Source organism: Loxodonta africana, chromosome 19 (genome assembly GCF_030014295.1).
Source record: "Loxodonta africana isolate mLoxAfr1 chromosome 19, mLoxAfr1.hap2, whole genome shotgun sequence".
NCBI lineage: Eukaryota > Metazoa > Chordata > Mammalia > Proboscidea > Elephantidae > Loxodonta > Loxodonta africana.
In genome coordinates this window covers 72,268,320-72,290,694 of record NC_087360.1, presented here as the reverse complement: position 1 = coordinate 72,290,694, position 22,375 = coordinate 72,268,320, and the positions used below count along the sequence as shown (strand labels likewise).

General features: G+C 49.0%; 1 protein-coding gene across 2 annotated transcripts in view; it reads right to left on the bottom strand.

The window, feature by feature from the left end:
• PRAG1 (PEAK1 related, kinase-activating pseudokinase 1) overlaps positions 1–21,418 on the bottom strand; it is a 57,049-nt gene extending 35,631 nt beyond the window's left edge. The window contains exons 1-3 of one of the 2 annotated variants that reach the window (XM_003412419.4): positions 21,317–21,418; positions 15,647–16,054; positions 10,985–12,828 (exon numbers count right to left, since the gene is read on the bottom strand). In XM_003412419.4, coding sequence (XP_003412467.2) covers positions 10,985–12,828; positions 15,647–15,976 — 2,174 coding nt within the window. In that variant the 5' untranslated portion in view covers positions 15,977–16,054; positions 21,317–21,418. Of the gene's footprint in view, positions 1–10,984; positions 12,829–15,646; positions 20,483–21,316 lie in introns of those variants that run through there. The other variant, XM_023551145.2, reaches the window with a different exon arrangement.
• Between the last annotated feature and the right edge of the window lie 957 nt (positions 21,419–22,375).

Sequence of the window (22,375 nt, the reverse complement as noted above, 5' to 3'; positions counted from 1 at the left end):
GGAATGGACTTGAGGGCAACAGGTTTGGTTTGGTTTATGTTTGGATTTATCTTAAAAAAAAAAAAAGATATAGTGTTATTTTGTATGTGTGTTTTAAATTTATATTAATTATATTATGCCTGGGATGTTGTTCTGTTTCTTACTGTTTTCTCACTCAATACTAGTTTAAGGTCCACCAGTGTATCTGAATATATTTCTAGTTCATTGCCTCTGACTACTAATAGTATTTAATTTCATACTCCATCCCTCTAAAGATGAATACCTGGGTTTGCTCCAACTCCTGCTACTATAAACAATGTTGTAATGAACTTCCTTGTTTATGTCCCCTTATGGACCTGTGTGAGTGTGTGCTTCTCTGAAGCATGTACCCAGGAATGAAAATTGTGAGAGCAAGTCTATTCTTATAGTTAATTTTCCTGGGAGCCCTGGTGGCACAGTGGTTAAGAGCTCAGCTGCTAACCAGAAGGTCAGCAGTTTGAATCCACCAGCTGCTTCTTGGAAACCCTGTGGGGCAGGTCTACTCTGTCCTATAGAGTTGCTATGAGTTGGAATCAACTGGACACTAATGGTAGTACCACATCACTCTCCAGAATGGCTGCCCAGGCCACACTCTCATCATTAGTGAACAAAGATAACCTTGCCAACACTTGGCATTATCAGACTCGGATTTTCATCAGTCTGATGGGTATAAAGTGATATTTTACTGTTCCTTAATTTTACATTTCTCTGATTATTAAGAGGGTAAGCAGTTCTTCGTATTCTTGTCTACTCCATACAGAAAATTGGTGCTATAAGCCAGGAAGCATGCAGCTAAGTGAACATATATTGCTCATTAAGATTTAAGGACTGAAAAACTAAATTTAAGGTCGATAAAAGTGTATGGATTGAATTGTATCCCCCCAAAATATGTGTTGGAATCCTAACCCCTGTACTTGTGGATGTAATCCCATTTGGGAATAGGGCTTTCTTTATTATGTTAATGAGGCTGTATCAGTGTAGAGGAGGTTTTAAACCAATCACTTTTGAGATATAAAAAGCACAGATTAGGAACAGAGACAAGGAAGCACAGATGGGGGACGATAGATGGCATACTACGTGAACATCATCAAGAAACCCAAGAACAGAAGCTGAAAAGACTGGATGGAGGCTGGAAGAGTTTTATGGTTCCTTTTTTTTTTTTTAATGATATAAGCCTAAATTGCCTTGAAAAGACTGTTGCTAGAACTATGGACATCAAAGGCAATTGTGGTGAGGGCTCAGAAGGAAATGAGAAGAGCCATAGAGAAAGTCTCTGTTGTCTTAGAGAATACATATGGTGCCATCAACAGAGTGTTGCTGGACATGTGGACGTTAAATGTGCTTCTGGTGAAACTTTAAAAGAAAATCATGAATATGTGATTGGACAATGAAGGAAGGGTGAGGCTTTTATGCAGTGGCGAAGAATTTGTCTGAATTATGTTCAAATATTTGGTGGAAGGTAAAAGGGAAAGTAGGGCTTGTAAATGATGAACTTTGATATTTGGCTGAGGAGATTTCTAAGCTAACCAACTACCACAGCAGAAAACCCGTAAGCTTTAGTTGAAGGGCACAGAGACAGGCAGAGATGGGAGAAGATACCTTCCCCCAGAGCCAACAGAGAGAGGAAGCCTTCCCCTAGAGCCAGTGCCCTGAATTTGGACTTCTAGTCCCCTGAACTGTGAGAAAATAAATTCTGTTCATTAAAGCTACCCACTTGTGGTACTTCTATTATAGCAGCACTAGAAAGCTAAGACAAAGAGGGGAATAATACTTTAAATAATGAGTATAGACTTAATTGTAACTGTTATTTACCAAAATACTGAGTTACAAAAAAAGTTAAAATTCACAGAGCATTGATAACCACTCACTAAGAGGAAATAAAACATTTTGGTATCATGGTCTGAAATTTGAGGCTATAATCAAAAATAATAAGGAGCCCTGGTGGCACAGCAGTTAAGCACTCGGTTGTTCATTGAAAGGTTGATGGTTTGAACCCATCCAGCAGTTCAACAGAAGAAAAGACCTGGCAATCTGCTTCCATAAAAGATTTATAGCCTAGAAAACCCCATGGGGCAGTTCTACTCTGTCGCATGGGTCACCGTGAGTCGACATTAATTCGACAGCATCTAACGACAACAATCAAAGAGGATGATCACCTTCTGCCAAACATTTTGTTTCTGGCCACCAGGGATGGACATCGAGCGGATTCTAACTCATAGTAACCCAAGGAGGCAGAAGAGAACTGCCCCATAGAGTTTCCAAGGAGGGGCTGGGGACCTGAACTGCCGACCTTTTGATCACTTAACCACTGCGCCAGCATAGAACTCTTAAATTAGTGTGGGGAATGTTACTGACCACCAAAGATATTGCGTTCTAGATGGTAAAGTTTAGATTCTAAGATTAGCCAACAGCCAGCACAGGTGTCTGCACCGGCCCCTTGGCATGACCTGCAGACAGCAGTACAGAGGGTGGCAAGCTCCCCGCAAGGGGGCACACGGCTTTACGGTTTCCACGCAGAATTCCTGACCACTACATTCAATTGATCGGAGTTGGGGTGGAGGATGCAACCTGTCTGCCCTCATGATTCCACAACAGGTGGTCGAAAAAATCTCTGCTTCCTTTTTATCCGCATTCATGAGAATTATCTCAAGCGACGTCCCCACTATGATTGATTTTGAGTTCCAAAGACTCTCCCTCTCTTTCTTCCTCATCTTCAGCAGTATCAGGCCTTTGGTTATTTACTAACATACCAACTGATCTCAACTATTCTTGCATTGTCCAATGTATTTGCATTCTCAATAATTTTAACTGCGTATGGAGCACCTAAAGAGAAGGAGCTGTTCTGAAGGACTTCCTACAGCTCTGCCAATCATTTGCCTAGATCTTTACACTTTAGTCAAGTTTTTTTTTTTAACACCACACGCTTAAATGGCTACGAAATCGCTAAAATACCAAATAGCAGGAAGTCAAGGGAATCGTTTGATAGTGGCAGGTACTAATTAATTGGAAAGCAAAATATCTGAGAAATAGGGGAAGGATTTTTTTTAAGTAGCTTTGAGGAAGCCCAGAGAATAAGCCAACCAGGGCCTTAGACAAGAGCTAACGGAAGCCGGAAATTTTACAGGGTTGTCTGGGGAGGGCAGGAGCATCGTTAACACCCAGCATTTTTAGGAATCTGCCCAAAAATCAACAGAAAGAAATAACGAGCAAGTTAAGCACAAGGAATGAAGGTTCTGATCTTTAACCTGATCTGCTGCAGAATGAGAGACTGAGAATTCCTTGTAGCTGGATCTCTCAACCTTGACAGAGGAAACGCGAGTCCTTGAATGGGGATGTCACACTCCCAAAACAAGAACAACACCACCAAAAATTCTCTCCTGCCACAGATACAGAAAGTTTCTTACCAATTGTTTAGTTTCATACCCAAAAAGTAGGCTGGCCATAATAAGGAGCACAGTTCCTCTGATTGCTTGAGGAGGGGGGGGCTTGATTAGACAGCCTGTGTTTGTGTTTTCTAAGCCACCCCAGAAACCATGGAAAATCTATTCTCAGAGAAGCAAAACACACCCTCGAATTCCTTGCAACTCATGGTGGAAAAAAAAAAAATCCTTAGATGATTATTACCTGAAAGGAACATTCTTGTGGCAAGAGAGGGCTGGCTCTACACACCTGCTCAGCTTAAAAAAAAAAAAAAAAAAAAGCAGAGCAAGAGAGAGCCCTGCTGCAAAAGTTGAATCATTGGCAGGTAATTAATCTGTGAAAGGATGCATTGTGCCCACATGGTGTTTGCCCACCTTGAAGCACTAATAATTATTAACCCCGCTCCATTAACTCAAGGTGACAACGTTCAATTTAGCAAGGGAGGCCACGGAATTACAATGGGGCAACCAGTGAAAATCAGGCCAAGAACCATTCATCTACAGTTTGCTCTGACTTTTTTATTTTTTTAATTCAATAATCTTTTCTTAAATACCTACTATGTACCGGGCTATGTGCTAAGGTAGGCTACTGAGAAGTAAAAAAAACAAAATGATTGATACACCGTCCGCGCACACCCAGAAGTTTATAATGTCTTGAGAAGATACAAACACGGACCCAATTTAATGCCAAGCAAGACATGCTGTGTTTACTGCCAAAATGGAGGGGTGAACAGTGTGGCAGGCAGCCGGAGGCTGCATTTCAGAAAGACACTTTGTTGTGCGTATTCAAAGCTACTTGTTCCTTTTCTTAAACTTCTGAGCATTTGCTATGTGCAAGGCATGAGTTAGGTGCTTTTGGGGAAAATGAAGAGGGCATGGTCCCAGACTACAAACATCCACTTCACAAATATTTCTCGAGCATCTACTGAGTGCCAGGCACCAAACTGGATGTTATGGAATTATAGATGGCTAAAGGAGCCCTGGGAACCCTGGTGGCATAGTGGTTAGGTGCTACAGCTGTGAACCAAAGGGTCTGCAGTTTGAATCTGCCAGGTGCTCCTTGGAAACTCTATGGGGGTAGTTCTACTCTGTCCTATAGGGTTGCTATGAATCGGAATTGACTCGACGGCACTGTGTTTGGTTTTTTGGAAAGGAGCCCTGGGAACCTTGGTGGCCCAGTAGTTAAGAGCTCAGGCTGCTAACCAGAAGGTTGGCAGTTCAAATCCCCCAGCTGTTCTTTAGAAATCCTATGGTGCAGTTCTACTCTGTCTTAGAGAGTGGCTGTGAGTCAGAATTGACTTGAGGGCAATGGGTTTTTGGGTAAAGGAGCCCTGGTGCTGCAGTGGTTAAGTGCTCGGCTGCTAACCAAAAGGCTAGCTGCTCTGCAGGAGAAAGATGTGGCAATCTGCTTCTGTAAAGATTACAGCCTTGGAAACCCTGTGGGCAGTGTTACTCTGTCCTATAGGGTTGTTATGAATCAGAATTGACTTGATGGCAAAGGGTTTAGATTTTTGGTTTTAAGATGCCTAAGGGTAGCTGGGTGGCACAAACTGTTAAGCAATGGACTACTAGCAAAAAGTTTGGCAGTTCGAACCCTCCCATACAGAGATGCCTCAGAAGACAGGCCTGGCAATCTGCTTCCAAAAGGATACAGCCTTGATAGCCCTATGGAGCAGCTCTACTCTGTAGACATGGCATCACCATGAGTCCAAATTAACTTGACAGCAACTGACAACAAGATGCCTAAGCATGTTCTTACGAGCGCAGTGGTGGTTCAGTGGTAGAATTCGCACCTTCCATGCCAGAGACCTGGGTTCTATTCCTGGCCAGTGCACCTCATGTGCAGTCAACACCCGTCTGAAAGTGGAGACTTGCGTGTTACTACGATGCTGAAAAATTTTCAGCGTAACCTCCAGACAAAGATGGACTAGGATCAAAGTCCTGACTATCTACTTCTGAAAATCAGAATGGTCCAATGCTCAACCAATAGCGGGGAGGGTGCCGGGCCGGTCGGCGTTTCATTTCATTGTGCACGCCACCCCTGTGAGTCGGGGGCTGACTCGATGGCCGTTAACAGCAACAAACCATGCTCCTTACCTTCAAGAAGTGACCTTTTTATAAGTGGTTATTTACAAGTCTGTACAAAGCGCTGATCTTGGATTAGGCCAGAAGACAGTTAAAGCTGAGAACTGTTCTTGAACTACTCCTGGAAACCCAGCTAAGCTCATCTTGGCATTGCTGAGCACAGCACTGAATACGGTGGGACTCCAGGTGCCAGGGGTGAGCCTTGGCAACCATCATGCACGTCTGCTGATTCAGCTCACACAGCTCAGCCCTCAGGATCCTTCAGAGCAGAGCCCCAGGGCCTGGCTGTTCAGTGCTTTCCACAGAGCCTAATACAAATTAGGCAATCAGGAGATATCTGATGAGTTACAGAATTTCTAAACTCTAGCCTTAGTCAAAAATAATGTGCTCAGAAATGGAGAGTGCTAAATATTGTCTACATGCTGTGGTTCAATTTTTTTTTTTTTTAATTACAAAACAGGAAGAGAGAAACCAGTTTCAATACTCCCCTGCTCATGGTACCACTGGATGTTCCAACGTTTTGAGATTCTATCCACGAACTCATGGGAAGAGCCAACGAATAATCTGTTCCTGGCATGGGTCAGAAAGTGAGCTTGCATTGTTGGTACACGTGCTTTGTTCTGTTGGCCAAACTGTGTGTACGCATGGGGGGCAATTTCTCCCATGGACGTATGCCCAGTATATGGTTTCCCCTGGACCAACTTGATCTGCAGCTTCCTTAAGTTTTGTAAAAAAGGCCAAACATAGAAAGGATTCTCTCAGCACATACAGGGCTTCCTAATACAAACTGTGATTCTCAAAATGTCACACTGAAAAGCTTATGACACATTAAGACAATGGAATGTTCTAGTGAATCTTTGCCACCTTGTTGTAATCCACTCTAGTATAATGTGCCTCAGGAAGAAAGCATTTGGACCTCTAATCAGATTGGGTATGGATTATGAAGACAAAAACCATCTCACTCATTCTATTCCCATCCCGGGCATTCACGCTGAGTGACCATGTTAAAGGAAAGACCACATAATAACGTCATTTCGGATTCTCTAGACAGGAAAGTGGCCATTTCTGTGGACAGAAGGAGCTCCATCTGTGACACTGTAATCACCTCATCTGGTCAGAAGCAAAGAAGGAGGGAGAAAGGAAGAGAATTAAAGCGAGCAAAAAGCTCCAGAGCTGACTCGGTCTCAGCTCCCCAGAGTCTCTGCAGAGTAAGGGGAGAATTTAGTCAAAAACAAAAAATCAAAACCAAACCCTTTGAGTCGTTTCTGACCCAAAGCAATTCCACAGGACAGAGTAGAACTGCCCCTACGGTTTCCAAGGAGCAGCTGGTGGGTTCGAACTGCCAGCCTTTCCGTTAGCAGCTGAGCTCTTAACCACTATGCCGCCAGTGCTCCTAGCTGAAAACACAGTTACAAAAATTACAATTATTTAAATAAAAGTAAATTAAGAATAATCAATTAAACATAACAAATAAAAATACAATTATAAAAATCATAATTAAGTGGGTTAAAAATTAGCACTTGTAAAATGTTAAAACAAAAATAACTCTTTCTTGGGGAAATTTTCTTTTCAGTTAGTCTCACTTGGGGCCCAGATCATTCAGAAACTAAAACCATACAAACCCAACAAGCCTGTCTTATTTCTTAGTCCCCTGCCCCCTCTATTTCCACATCTGAATGTAGGCCTCTTAACCCAAGTTGGGGTTTCTTTGTGAAACGCTTGTGTGCACCAACCAAATAATTTCCCCTCAACTGACCTTGTCGCTCCAAAATCATAACTCATTTAAAACCAGGTTTGAATCTACAAAAAAGTAAATGGCAGAAATAAATTCAATTCTTCTGCATCTTAACTATTTCCCCGGGCATTGCTGCTATCATTCAACTGCCCAAGCCTAGAATGTGACATTGAAAATAACAAGTCCACGCTTCTTCCCTGAAGTTTTTGGTTCTGTAACCAGCACTGCTTGTTGCTCCTCCCCTTATAACTCTGCCTTAAATGGGGGCAGGGTGGCCTCAGACTCAGTGGGGTCCATCCTTCTGAGTAGGTGTGAGTTTGTGTGTGGGAGGAGGAGGGAGCGAGGGAGGGACCCAGACTCTGCCTTACCTGCCCAGGTGGAGGGCTGAGCACACACTTCAGCACTCCTGAAGATGGGCTGTTCAGAGCATTTAAGGAGCACTGAGACCTTTACCCTCCACCGCGTTACAGTGAGAGGTTCCTCAGGAACACGAATCAGAGATTACAGACGACAGTATCTCCAACAGACAGATAAGCCACTGCCAAACGTTCAAAACAGGACCAGAGGAAAGTGAAGGCATTCTGAACAGCTATCTTTTCCCTCCATGTCAGAGCCAGTTGTATAAAACAGGGTGATGGGAAACCCAGACAAATTGTTTTCTGTTCACCCAGAGTGGCCCAAGAAAGCAGACAAACCCTCTATCTCTCTACCCCTTTTTCTAGGGTGTTGAGTCCGCATGACGCTCAGCAGAGCGCTACTCTTTGCTCCCAGGTGAGGCCGGTCACTGGAAAAACCAAAACCAAACCTGTTGCCGTTCAGTCGACTCCAACTCACAGCGGCCCTATAGGGTCATTGGAAATAGGGCCCGTTTACCAGATGAGCCCACGTGAAGAAATCAAGTTAACCTTGTGCATCACTTGAAGACCTTCCAATAGTTTTCCATCTTGGAAAACTGGCACCAGCCCTGCCATCATTGCCAGTGTGATACCGTTATCTTTGGTACTGTCTCAGCTCTGGGCTGAATTCTCATTAATGTTCTGATTTGCCAACACCCTGACCTGCTAGGTGTGAAAATTATGAGGTTCTTGGCACTCTCCCCAGAGGGCTTAAGGATCCAGCCCAGATTAAGTGAACTCACGGTCCCAAGCCTGTCTTCCCATCTCCCCATGGAGAGATGCGAAGATTAAGAGACAGCATCAACAATGCTTAAAAACCTGCCCAGGCTGAAAATACACACTAGTTGGATTCGTTTTAAATAGCACTGGATGTCCCTTTTTTGCTTTCTGTGTCCCCTTAAGCTACTTAATTTTATTTCCTTGATTTTTCTCCCAAAAGTCCTGGAAATAAGAACTTTTTGTCTTTTTCGTTCCCATTTTTGTGTTTAAAGGACCAGAACCCCTGAAATTCCCATCTGGTTTGAGCTGTATATAACCCAATGATTTTTATCATAACAAACTGGGCCAAAAAACTCTGGTCTCAACCCAGATGCTAATTAAAATCTTACCTGAGTCATGTTGCTATGGTTCCTGGGATTTCCACAAGCCCTAAGAAAGTTTTAGTTACTTTTCCCATGCTCAGGTGATGTTCCTGGGATTGGGCCAGTCTGGCTTCTATAGGGTGTGGGCGACACCTCCCAGTCAGGAGCCTGGGGTAGTTTTTGCGTACATAACTAAGCTCTGCGCTGGAGGCTGCTGTTCCTCTCGTTTACCCCTTTCAATAGCAGGGTCTTTATAGAAGTGTCGTTACCAGCAGCTCATTTTAGGGAAGAATAACCTGTGGGCTCAGTCACAGCAAGAGCCTTGCTCAAGATCACTTGGTGTGTAAATAAGTGAGACAGATGGAACTCGAACTTGGGTTGCACACTTCTCGATGCAAATGGTTAACATGCTCAGCTGCTCACTGAAAGACTGGAGGCTCGAGTTCACCCAGAGACATCTCGGAAGAAAGGTCTGGCAATCTACTTCCGAAAGACCAGCTACTGCAAACCCCTACGGAGCACAGTTCTACTCTGACACACATGGGGTCACCACGACTCAGATTCAACTCCACGGCAACTGGTTTACTGGTCATTCAGTACTAAGACAGACAGACACATGGTGCGTGCTGTGTGTTTAGGAGCCCAGACTGTGAAGTCTTAGGCAGGCTACTTCAGCTCTCTCTAGCTCTGGTTTTTCATCTGTAAGATAGGGATAGTAATTCCTACCTCCTAGGTTTGTTCTGAGGATGACATGAGTCAATACATCTAACGCTCTCAGATCACTGTCTGGCCCACAGTAAGTGGTGGGCAAATGGGAGCACTTCATAGCTACTGAGCCACCATTTATCCTGGGAGCTAGCACTGTGGCCAGAGATGGTCTGCCATTACCTAATTATCTGGAGAACGTCCATCCCACGGGGTAGGTGGCCGGGGTAACACTAGAGCAAATTAGGGCGGTTATTAAAAAAAGCCCATGTGAGATGGCGTCACAGCCTGGGACGCCTTGATGTTCAAAGTCAAGTGTCCCAGCTGCTCCCCTCTGGGGTCAATTCTCCCACTTCTGCCATCAACCCGGAGGCACATCAGCTAAGACAGAACCACTGGAAATGAATGGACTAGACAAAGTCTGTCCAGAAATGCCGCTTTTTTTTTTTTTTTTAAACCAGCAGGTTTCTCCTTTTCCTGATATGAACCAGTTTTGCTCTAATCAAGGGGAATTTTTTCCCCCCCAGAATTCGAATTCCATGTGCAGCTCAATAGCTAAAAAAAGGCATTTCTTTTTCCTGAACCTTTAAAAGGTACTTTAAACTGGCAGGAGACAGCAGTGAAGTGGTGGAGAAAGCTGTGAGTTTCGGCATGCTAAAATGAAACTATAATTTTTTTTCCTTAAGAAAACCACATCTGAGGGTTTCTAACCACACGCAGAGCCTCTTATTCTTCTGTCTCTTGGCCCCAAGGCCCAATCGGCGTCGTGGTACACAGTCACCATGAATGTGTTTACTAAGCCTCTGCATCTCTCTGCCTACAGAAATCCTGCTGTACAGCTTCCCTCAGCCCTCTTTGCATGTTTCAATAAATGGAAAATTTCAGGGTTTCCTGGGGAACACTTGCTTAAGACACTTTGCGGGAGATGGGGAAAGAGTGCCAGGTTATAAAAAGACAGGCACCAAAAGAGAGTGACAGCTTGGCAGCGTGAATTTGAAAGATCAGCTACTAAGCACCCGATCCCAACCAGGTACTGCTTATAGGTCTGTCTGCAGACCACGAACAGGAGCAACTCAGCATGGTCTTTGTAGGCTGTGCTGGACTCCTTCTTTGAAATTTAAATAAAGGCACAAGAGCCTTTGGGCAAACACTGGTGCTTGGAGTGTAAGTGTAAACAGTCAACATCTCAGCTGCTAACCGAAAGGTTGGAGGGTCGAGTTCACCCGGAGGTGCCTCAGGAGAAAGGCCTGGAGATCTACTTCCAAAAAAATCAGCCTACAGAGCGTAGTTCTACTCTGACACACACAGGGGTGCCATGAGTCACAGCTGACGGCAACTGGCTCATGGGTGATGCACACACCACGCCCTGCTCAGGCTCCCGTGCCCAGTGATGTGTGCTTAGCAGCGCAGACCCGGGTCTGAAGGCCTCCAGCACAGGAGGCAAGGGGGGATTTCTCCAGTCAGGTGTCTGGAAAAGCCCTCCGTCCTGCTGGACGCAGACCTCTCCTTCGGAACCCCAGGCCAGACACTGACAAACATACTCACCTGGACTTTGGAGGTGGGGGCGGAGGTGAAAACACTTCAATTCCACTTCTGTCCTTGGGGAACTCAAAGGCAAAAGAGGCCGATTTGCTCATACCAGTGCCAGCCTTGCTGTTCTGGCTGGAGGGGCCATCTGTTGGGTGGAGGCAGTGCCAGGTGGAGGAGTGTGAGGCGTCCGTGGTGCCATTTTCCATCTCTCTCCCCCAGCCTGGGCCCAGCAATTCCTGTTCCACCTCCTCCTCTTCCTCTATGCGGCACTGACGGCTCCAGGCGCCAATCTGGTACCTGGGCCGCCTCTGGTCCGAGGGGACGGTGGCGGAGGTAGAGGTGGAGGGGGGTGGCGGGCACCTGACAGTGTCATTGGCGGTGACACCATTTGTCCGGCAGGAAGGGGCAGGGTCAGCCGGGCCTCTGGATGAAGGCTGGGGCCCAACACCACTGCCAGAGCTGCCCTCGCTGAGGTCGGGCAGAGGGGACGCAGATGGTGACACAGGGGACCCACAGGGGCTACTCTTGGACAGCTTGGGGGGGATGGCAGGCCTCCCCTTGGGCGTGTTCTCCCCTACATCATGACTATGGCTGTCCCTGGAGCTCAGCCCCTGTCCAGCGGACGTTTCCTCTTCACCTGCCTCAGAGTCCTGGCTCGCAGGCCCACGGGGCCACTGCAGCCCCACGGCAGAGTCGGGGCTGCTCAGGTAGATTGTCCGGTGGTCCTCTTCTGGGTGGGCTGCCATGACAGTAATGGTAGCTGTCACCTGGGTACCCACATCTGGGCCTTCTCTGTCCCGGCCCCAGACACATGCTGTTTTCTGAGCCCAAGTGTTACCTGTCCGTCCCTGGCCCTGGCCCTGAGCAGGTGCTGCCTGTCCTGCCTTGGCCTGTGGTCTGGGAGGTGCGGGGCCAGCCTTCTTCCTCTTGGTGCTCTCAGCATAGATGGGCTCAGGCTGCAGAGCCTCCCTGGAGGGGTCCGGGGGCTGGACCTCCCCACTCAGCCCAAGGCATCTGCTAGAGTTCACCACGTGGCAGCCTGCTTCCTGAGGCTTCTCCAGCACAGGCTCCTTGATGAGGGAGCAGTAATCGCTCTCAAGGTGGGGGGCAAAGGGGCTGCTGGTACCACTGCTGCCACTCCCACATGAGATGCCATCTGAAGAGCTGGCGGCCTCTGAGGTAAGGGATGGCTTCTTGGGCCCCAGGCGGGATGGTGGCTCTGCTGGGTCCTGGGCATGGCACTCCCTCAGGAACCCTGGCACTCTCTTGTCCTCCTCAGCAGACCCGGCACACACTGCCTGGTCCCAGCATGCTGGTGAGCAGTCCCCTCCACCATGTCTGAGTCTGGAGCTCTCAGCCTGTGAGGCGTCCTTGGCAACCGGACTCCCAGGACAGCAGTCCAGGATGGAGCAGTACTCTCCCCCCTCGCTGTCCCCTGAGGGCGAGCACCTTTGATCGCTGTCATCCTCTGACGGCAGGGATTCCCTCAGGGCTTGTGAGGAGGAGCAGGGCCCAGGGTCCTTGGCACAGCCAGATGCCATCCCCGCAAAGGCCGCCAGTTTCTGGCGGAAGCTCTCCTGAGTAGAGGTCAACTCTTGGTAGGGAAATGTGGGTTTACCTTCTCGTCCACCCTTGTCATTGGGAAAACTCATTGGGTGGAAGGCCATGTTCCTTTCCCCCCGGGTCTCTAAGCTATGCAGGCCAACCATGGCATATGTGGGAGGGCACCGAGAGCTGCCATTCGCGGGGGCAGAGGGACCACCAGGCTTCTGTGCACCTCGGAAGCTGCTCAGGTAAGTTCTTGGCGCGTCGTCCTGCTTCGGGACGGGGAGCTTGCTGGGCGACCGTCTCCAAATGAGCTAAAGGTCCAAGGTTAAAAGACTTAGATGAGATTTTGTTAGAGAGGAAAGGGAGAGAGAAGAACTAAAAAGAGAAGTGCCATGACATTGCAGACTGGCTCCTATACTGCTTGAAGGAAGGCGGCAGCCGGCTGCTCATCAGGGCGAGCTCTCCAGCACGCCCACCTTCTGATCTCCCACCAGCCTTCTCGTCATTGCGGGGCACCCATTGAGCCATTCGTTTTCCCAGATACTAAGCTGCACCTCCCACTGGTGGCCTGTCATTCTTTTGGTTTAGGTCTGTGAAGTAGGAAAAAAAAATCTAAAAAAAAAAAAAAACATTTTGCCTTCTTCTTTACAACTGTTGTGTGGGATTAAGTTCTCCAAGGCTTGGAAAATAGGGTTTGGAGCTTCAATTTTGCTTTCCGTTTGTTAGTTTTTTTGATAACAGTGTTGTGACCCTGTTTTGCCTTCCTGAAGAAACCCAGAGTCACAAGAATGTTTAAGGCAGCCAGGGTGGGTGCTGGGGCAGGGGCAGGAGGTTGAGGGGCCAGTTCTGAGCTGGGTCATGGCTTCCCTCGCTTCATTCTGGGTTTTTTGTCAAGCCATGCCAAAGACTGCTCTTTCTCCCAGTTACAGGCAGTGACATAGCCCAAGCCTGCATAAGTGGCTGGGTTAGTTGAGCTGTGAGAGACTGGTATGCGCCACTGGTCATTATCATCCCTGAAGTCAGTCTCCTTCCTCCTTCTCTTCTAAAGTGTCCTCCCGCACCTGACTTTTAGGAAAAAAAAAACATCGCTGTGGAGTCGATTCCAACTCATGGAGACCCTATAGGACAGAGCAGAACTGCCCCATAGGGTTTCCAAGGCTGTAATCTCTACAGAAGCAGACCGCCACATCTTTCTCCCATGGAGCGGCTGGTGGGTTTGACCTTTTGGTTAGCAGCCAAGTGCTTAACCACTGCGCCACCAGGGCTCCTCAGCTTTTAGAAATGGCCTCAAAACAGGGTCCTGCATCTGGCTGTTTTCCAAGATGACTCCGAACTTAAAGGGTCCCTGCCTTATATCTGTGCAGGCTGAAGGTGGCCAGAATGTCCGGGTAAAGGGGCATACCCTCCTTAGGGAAGTAGAGCAGCCACTCTGGGCCTAGCCCTGAAGGGGACATCTCAGTCACAGGAACTGTCTCTCCTCAATTAACCCTCCAATGATTTGAAACAGGAGCCTGGGTGGCACAGTGGTTAAGAGCTCAGCTGCTAACCAAAAGGTTGGTAGTTTGAATCCACCAGCTGCTCCTTGGAAACTCTGTGGGGCAGTTCTACTCTGTCTAATAAGGTCTCTATGAGTCAGGATCGGCTCAACGGCAACAGGATCTGAAACTGACCTTTGTTTTCACACACACACACACACCCTTCCTGATCCACCCACAGCATCGGTTCAGGCGAACAGGCAAAGAGGTTCAACAGGTAGCAAGCGGTCCTTAGAACATGTCCTAGACATGCCTAACGGCAGCAGGCTCCAGCAGCCCTGTGCTGTGTGCCCTCTAGCCTCTAGCCCTGTTCTGCGTGCCTATGGGATGTAACTGATTTTACTGATTCTAGATCAAAGCTGGTAGAATTCAAGCTTCAAAACTGGAAATATGAACACCGGCTGAGTATTGAACACTACTAAGGAATTACTGCTAATATTGGTAAGCGTGATAAAGGTACCGTGATTATACTGTTTATAATGTTTATCTTTTAAGGCTATGTCCTCAGATGACTCAAAGCCAAGGATTTGCTTTAAAATCACAGCAAAGGGGGAGTGGGGGTGGTAGTGGTGAAACAAGATCGTTCATGAGCTGGTAAATGCTGAAGCTGAGCGATTCCAACTCATAGTGACCTTAAAGGACAGAGTAGGACTGCCCCATAGAGTTTCCAAGAAGCACCTGGCGGATTCGAACTGCCAACCCTTTGGTTAGCAGCCGTAGCACTTAATCACTACGCCACCAGGGTTTCCACAGGGCTCATTACATGATGATTGCTGCTTGTACCTATACTTAAAATCATCAGCTAATTAGTTTAAAAAATACACCAATGCCCGTTGCAGCACTGTTCAGAATAGCTAAAAAGCGGAAACACCTAAATGTCCACCAACAGATGGTAGATAAATTGTCATACATACGTACAAAGGAATATCATTCTGCAATAAAGAGAAATGAAGTCTTGGTACCTGGGACAACTTGGATGGATCTTGAAAACATTATACTGAGTGACATGAGTCAGTCACAAAAGAATTAATGTTGTATGATCCCACTTACATGAAACAGGCAACTGTATGGGGACCAAAGTGGTTTCCAGGGGTGCAAGGGAGGGGTAAGAGAGTCTTTGCCCCTTTAGGGTCACTGGATTTCTGTTAATGGTGGTGGAATAATTTGGAAGCGGATGGTGGTGATAGTTGTACAAGATGGACATAATCAAATGTCACTGAATCGTGTGTGTAAAAACGTTGAATTGGCAATTTTAAAAAAGCTTAAAAATTTTCTTTAAAAGCTCCGTTTTGGTCTGCCCTTATACAGTTTCCAGACCAAACCAAAAACCAAACCCACTGCCCTCAAGTCAATTCTGACTCATAGCGACCTGAGGGGCTGCATTAATGCTTTTTGGCCCAAAGAGACAGACAGAAAGGAGGGCAGGTGATCACAAGATACCAGCAGCCAGGAAACGGCAATCTTGGGGCAAGCCAAGAGGAAGCCATTGGGCAGGATTCCTGCTCCAACAGCCCGCCCTGGCTGCCAGCCAGTCACCCAGTGTTACAAGAGGAGCAGCCCCGGCAAAAATACCACAGGGGTTAGTCAGCCTTACCTGCGAGACTTCGGCACTGACGCCGGCCTCGGTCCACACATCAGAGGCGTCAGAGCTCATCATGGTGGGCTTCACTGCGATGGTGGGCTTGGAGTAGGGCAAGCTGTTCACGCCCTCATCCTCCAGGCGGCAGTTCTCGGGCCTGGGGGGCAGGCGGGGCGGAGGGGGCAGGCTGCCTGCTCTGAGCTGGGGACGGCCGGCCGCCAGCTGGTGGTCGCTCCGTAAGCAGAAGCAGTTCTTGCAGGACCCGGGCTTCCAGATGTGCTCCACAAAGTCGCTGCAGGCAGACATTTTCAGGCTCTCGGGGTTCAGTCGGTTGGTCTGGCGCATCTCGAGGGAACAGCGTGGCTCATCTTGTGCCCAGCTCTCTGGCGTGACCTTGGCAGATGCTGGTCACACAATGGCTTCCTGGAAAGACAGAGGGCTTGCCTGTGAGAGACCCCCACTGCCTGAGGGCGCGTGCATTATCAGCGAGAGGGGGACGGGGGAGAAAAGCGGTGAAGATCATTACCCCATTTTTCCCAAGGTTCTTAGTTACTGTCTATTGCTGTGGCCTTATCACAAGCATCAACAGTAAACACAGCCGTGTTCTGCGAATATGAAAGATATTCAGCCCCTTAAAACCTGGAGCACACGGAGATGAGAAGCCTGTACCTCGGGCACATACCCCTTGCTGCTGAGGTCACAGAGCCAGGGACACTGCCCAGAGGAATAACTACAAAGCAGGGAAGCAAACCAAAACAAACAACAAAAAAAAAACCCATTGCCATCAAGTCAATTCCAACTTATAGCAGCCCTAGAGGACAGAGCAGAACTGCCCCATAGGGTTTGCTAGGAGCACCGGGTAGATTCGAACTGGTGACCTTCTGGTTAGCAGTTGTAGCTCTTAACCACTATGCCACCGTGGTTTCCGCAAGCAAAAATGGTGTCTTCTAAACGCTAATCCACAGTTGTTGATGGAGAACTATGTGGGAGGGGAGCCAGGCTCTGGCCTTGAAATCAGCATTGTAATCTCTGCTTCCAACCAGGGACGCTGGAATGGGTTGGGAAAGGGAAGAGGTGTGGAGTTGGCCTGCCCCCAGGGGAATCTTTTCCGGAGGTCTGGCATCTTGGGAATTTATCCCCCTCCCCCTTGCTTAATATAAGTTATTTAACCCTGTGCTTTGTGAGGTCAACAAAGTTCACGCGGAAGGCCAACGGGGTAAACGGAGAAAAACAAAAAACAAATGCGTGGCCTCCACACCTCTGTGGTCCAAGAGAGGGAGAGAGAGAACAAAACAATTGTCTTCAAAGGGACTGCAACTCCCAGCGACCCCACGCGTGCCAAAGCAGAACTGTGCTCCGTGAGGTTTTCAGTGCCAGGCCTCTCTTCTGAGGTGCCTATGGATGACTCGAACCTCCAACCTTTTGGTTAGCTGCTGAGGCTAACTCAGGAACAAGAAGAGATTGTCAGTTGGTCACTTTCCCTATGATAACTCTGGAGATAAGGCTGTCAGCTTGCTGACAGAGTTAATTGCCTCTGAGGGTAAAACCAAAAGTAGACAATTTGCACCATAATACCTTATAAAATCACCATTGAGCAGGAACTCAAAGGCTTGCAGACAGCAACCAATTAACATGAATAACACCCCATCAGGTAGCTGCCATCCCCATTCTACAGGTGCGGAAACAACGACAGAGGAGTTAATTAAGACCTGCCAAAAGGTTTGATTGCTTTGGTCTTATAGATAGAGAGATGGAACCCAGCAATGGTTAAGCACTGGGCTGCTAACACAAAGGTTAGCAGTTCAAACCTACCCAGCAGCGCCACAGGAGGAAGACCTGGCAACCTGATTCTGTGAAGATTACAGCCGAGAAAACCCTGTGGGGCAGTTCTGTTCTGTCCCATGGGGTCGCTGTGAGTTGCAATGGACTGGACAGCACCCAGCAACATAGATACAAAGAGTTTGCTATTTCTGGAAAGAGAAGCCAACCCTGCAGGCAGCCCTCACCTCGCCACGCTGTTCATCATAGAGTAACTGTTTGCTGCTCCTTGCTCTTCTTTCCCTATTCAAATTAACTGCCTTCCCATAAGGAGAGTGTTCTTGAGAAAAATCTTCCTCAGAATCTAAGAAAAACCGATTCTCATTAAGCAGGAAGCGTTTTGCCCCAGGGTTTTCTCTCCATTTTCCTCCCTGTGAGAATTTGCTTAGGTTGATGCTCTCTAAACTATCAACAGGACTAACCAGGTGGGATGAGCCAGGAGCCCCAAAGATCATTCTAGATCTCTGTGGGAAATGCTCTCGTCCTTGTCTCCCACACAGACAGACAGAGGTGCTTAGTCAACAAATACCGAAGCGAAATCTACCTCTTTTCCCTCCAAAGTTAACAATGAAGCCCACTGGTTCTTTAAGCTAAATGAACAGTATGAAACAGAAGGCCACTGTGGGTGTTACCCAGGTCTCTGGGCAGCATAAATGGTTTGCACTAGACGACCAGCCTAAAAGTTGGCGGTTCACACCCACCCGGTGGCACAGCGAAAGAAAGGCCTGGAGGTCCGCTTCTATAAAGATTTATTGTTGTTAGATGCTGTCGAGTCGGTTCCAGCTCATAGCAGCCCCATGTACAACAGAATGAAACACTGCCTGGTCCTGCACCGTCCTCACAATCATTGCTGTGTTGGAGCCATTGCTGCAGACACTGTGCCAACCCATCTCATTAAAGGGTCTTCAGTCCCAAAGGTTATAGCCAAGAAAGCCCTATGGAGCAGTTCTGTAATACATGGGGTCACCACGAGTCAGAAGTGACTTGGCAACGGGCTGTTTTTATTTGTGTCATAATAGTCCCCTTCTCCCCCAAATACCCGTAAGTAACAGGTACATTTCTTGCCAGGTCCTCCAAGGAGGACGCTAGGCTTTAACAAGCAGGCAAGGCCTAGTAAGGTTTTTTCTTTCTCCTAGAATCTGAGGCCACAGAGAGCTTTAGCCCTGAGGCCAAATTATGGAAGAGGGGGGAAAAAGTGGAGAAAGTATATTGGTCTTCAACAGGGCAAGTCTCCACACCCCTGCCCCAGGACAGGAAGTAGGCCCTTTCCTGTAGAGCAGATGCGTGGAAGGCCACAGAAAAAACACTCAGGCCAGCTTCGGCTACAGAGAGAAGTTCCCGGGCCCCTTAGGTGGGATGGAGAAAGAGAGCTTCGAAGCCAGCTCTGTGCAGCCTCGTAAGTTCCTCTAAGTTCCTACCTAAGGCCAGGCATCTGAGGAGGTAGGCGCCCAACCACTTCCTCAGGGGCCACCAGAGAGGCACAAAGCAGCAGTACTGAGGTGGCCACATCTCACTTCCTCTTCAACAGGCTACTGAGAGCACAAACTTGTCAGGGGGGCTTTGCTTGGTGCAGGACACCTGTGTTCAAATGCTCCCCTCTTTTGTAGCTTGATGACCCCCCGACAGCCCCGGGGCTTCTGGCAGGCTCCGGATTAATAACATGCAGACATTTCCATCTGCACTCCTCATCAATTTACCATCCATTTCCGGCGGGTAAATACAACTTTGCCCATGCAACTGCCCAGAGGCACAGGGGTTTTCAAGTTGTTGACTAAGAGAGCAGAATGAAGCCCTGGGCTGCCCACGACTATTGAATACCGCATCCCGTTAAAACTGGTTTCTTAGTGTCAGTCCCAGCAAAAGAAGAATTCACCGCCCTGTCAAGCCAGAAAAGGCTCCTGCCCACTTCCGTCAGCCTAGAGGGGTTCTGTGCCTGAAATGATCTCCCAACAGTTTTAAGGCAACTTTGGTGAAAAAGCCAAGTGGTGCTCACAGCAGAGGAGCGGAGGGTCGCTTGCTAGTTCTCCACAGGTTGGGAATGGCAACTTCCCAGCCCACATTCCTTACCTCTGAGGGGAGGTGGGGCCTCAGAATTATGCAAATACTCCCATTTCAGTGGGAGGCTGCAGTGAAAGATTAGAAAACTCTCTCAGCATTCTTTTTGATCCAATCTATGATAAAATATCTCTAAAATAGCCTCTGCAGATTTCTGCACTAGATGTGTGGATACAATTTGCAAGGCTGAAGCTGTCAAATACACTCTCCTCCCAACCTATTTCTAAAAGAATGTAAAGAATCAGGATGACCAGATCTATAAAACTAAATATTTGGGCTCAACATATCCCTCCTGATTGCATCAAAGTTGCTTGTACCTTACTCTGCAGTGACACAATTCCAGAAAACAAACACTCGTCTAAAAAGATTTATATATTGCAATTGAATTAATGCAACACTGGAAAAAGGAAATATGTATAGAAAGTGGAAAATCTGGTTGTGTAGTGGTTAAGTGCTGCGGCTGCTAACCAAAAGGTCAACAGCTTGAATCCACCAGGCGCTCCTTGGAAACTCTGCGGGGCAGTTTTACTCCATCTTTTTTTTTTTTTATAGGGTGGCTATGAGTCCAATCGACTCCACGGCAATGGGTTTTTTTTTTTTTTTTTTTTGGTATAGAAAGTATTTGCCTGGATTACAACACACTCCATGGGCCTCGGTTTGCCCAGGCAGAAAGGAAAAAGCGAGAACCTTAACACACGCACACACATACACACACACACACGTTAAGTCATATTCACACTTTGTTGTCTTTTTTCTTTCTCAGCGCCGTGTAAACTAATCTCAGCTGGAGGAATGAGGTTTTGCACCCTCTGCGGTCTAAACCAATAAGGACCGGATCTCGAATTCCACCGGACCCCAGGATTGCAAAATAACTGTAGAATCCCCCAGGGCTTCCTGTCAAATTTCCTTCCCCAAAAAGGGAAGAGGGGAGGGATAAGGGCTTATGAATGGTGGTTCAGGCTAGTGATCGATAAAGCCTCTGAGCCTGACTCAAGCCCGAATGCATTGCAAAACCCACCCCTAGACCTTTGGGCTTTGCAATCAGCTCTGCAAAGCCCTGTGCTGGCCGAGCTGTACCTGGGAGGAAAAAACACACACGGTGAGCCTGCCCGCCATTCATAGGACGCGAAAGTAAAGCTGTTCTATTTTCTAAGAGTGTGTGTGTGTCCGGCGGGGGAGGGGGCAGAACAAGCAAAGGTTAAGAACGTGCTCACAGTACGCGTTTTGGGGGGTTCAGCCCCGCTCGGGAAAAGGGCATCACCTCATTTCCTCTGGAGACCCGAGGCTGGCATCTAGCCCGGTGCTGTGTACGAGGCAGCTACCTTGGGATCCCCAAGCCATCAGCCCCGGGGTCTTGATCTGAGCAGCCTAGGCGGCCTCTCTCTCTCTCTGTTCCTTTGACAATACTCCTGCCATGGAAAGGAGTCTCCACACCAAGCAATTCCCAAACCACTTCGGTCCCTTGCCCCAAACAGGGCGGCAAAACCAAAAAACCATCAGAACGGTCGGGTCCCCCTCCCGGAACTCGCAGGAAAGTTTCCCCGTTCTCGAGAGCGCGATTCTCGAATGAATCGAAAACACCCTTCCCGCTCCTCTGTCCCACTGGCTCGGAGCCTCCGCCTCGGGTACAACCCCGGGTGCACGCGGTCCCGATGCTCCACCTTCCCAAACCGCCGCCTGTCAACCGGGGGTCGCCGAGAAGGGGGTCGCCCGTGCGGCGGCCACGGCCGCGGCGCTCCTCCAAAGCTCCCCTCTGCGGCCACGTTTGCCAGACAAAAAGAGGCAGAATTGGAGCAAGCGTGGCGCGCTCACCTCGGGGCCGCGCTCCCGCGGCCTCGCCGTCCGTCGCCCAGCCGCCCGCGGCCCCGCCGGGCGCCCCGGAGCATTGTTTGCGGAGTGTCTGCGCGCGGTGCCTGCCCGGCCGCGGTCCGTGTCGTCTGCCTGGGCCGGGCGGCCGGGGTGGCAGCTGCGAGCGCGGCTCCGCCCCCTCCGCCTCCGGTTACGCCGCCCGCCCCGGCTCCCGCCGCACCTCCGCAGTCCCCGCCGCCGCCCGGCGCCCCCTACCCGCGCGCGCCCCGCACCCCTGTGGACCCCCCAGCCCCGCGGGCCCCCACCCGCGCGCGCCCCGCACCCCCGCGCGCCCCCAACCCCGCGCGCCCCTCGTCCCCAAGCGCCCCCCACACCTGCGGCCCCCCACCGCAGCAAGCCCCCCACCCCAGCGCGCCTCCAGCTGTCTCGCCGGCGGGCTCCAGACCCCTAGCCCCGCAGGCCCCCAAACCTTCCCGCCCAGTGCCTCCTCTGCCTCCCGTCCGGACAGGAGGCTCCGCCCCAAGTCTGAGACTCCGCGCAGTCGGACCCGGAGCCGAGCCCCTATTGTGCCCCCTCGCCAAGGCCGACTCTGCACCATTCTTCGGTGTCTGCGGCTTTCCTGTTCCCACTGTATATACATGTGTGGGGTGTAAGTGAACTTACACCCCACACATATATATTATGGGAAAAGGAAGGCTGTATAGGTGTAAGTACCTGCAAGGAGCCTGGCGGCTAAATCAAAAGGTTGGCCGTTCGAACCTCTTCAGGGGCTCCGCGGGAGAAAGACCTGGACACCTGCTTCCCTAAAGATTACAGGAAACCCTATGGGACAGTTCTACTCTGTCATATAGGGTCGCTGTGAGTCGGAATGGACTCCATGGCACACAACGACAAAGTACCCTGCACCACTTCATCCAGCTGGCACTGTGAGAACTGGAAGTCGGGGGGCGGAGGGGTGGGTAGTAGAACACCTCGACAGGCTTGGGGGAGGAGGGAGCAGTGAGGGGTCAGGAGTGGAATGAAGCCAGCACTCCTGACAGGCTCAGAACACAGTGTGTGGGC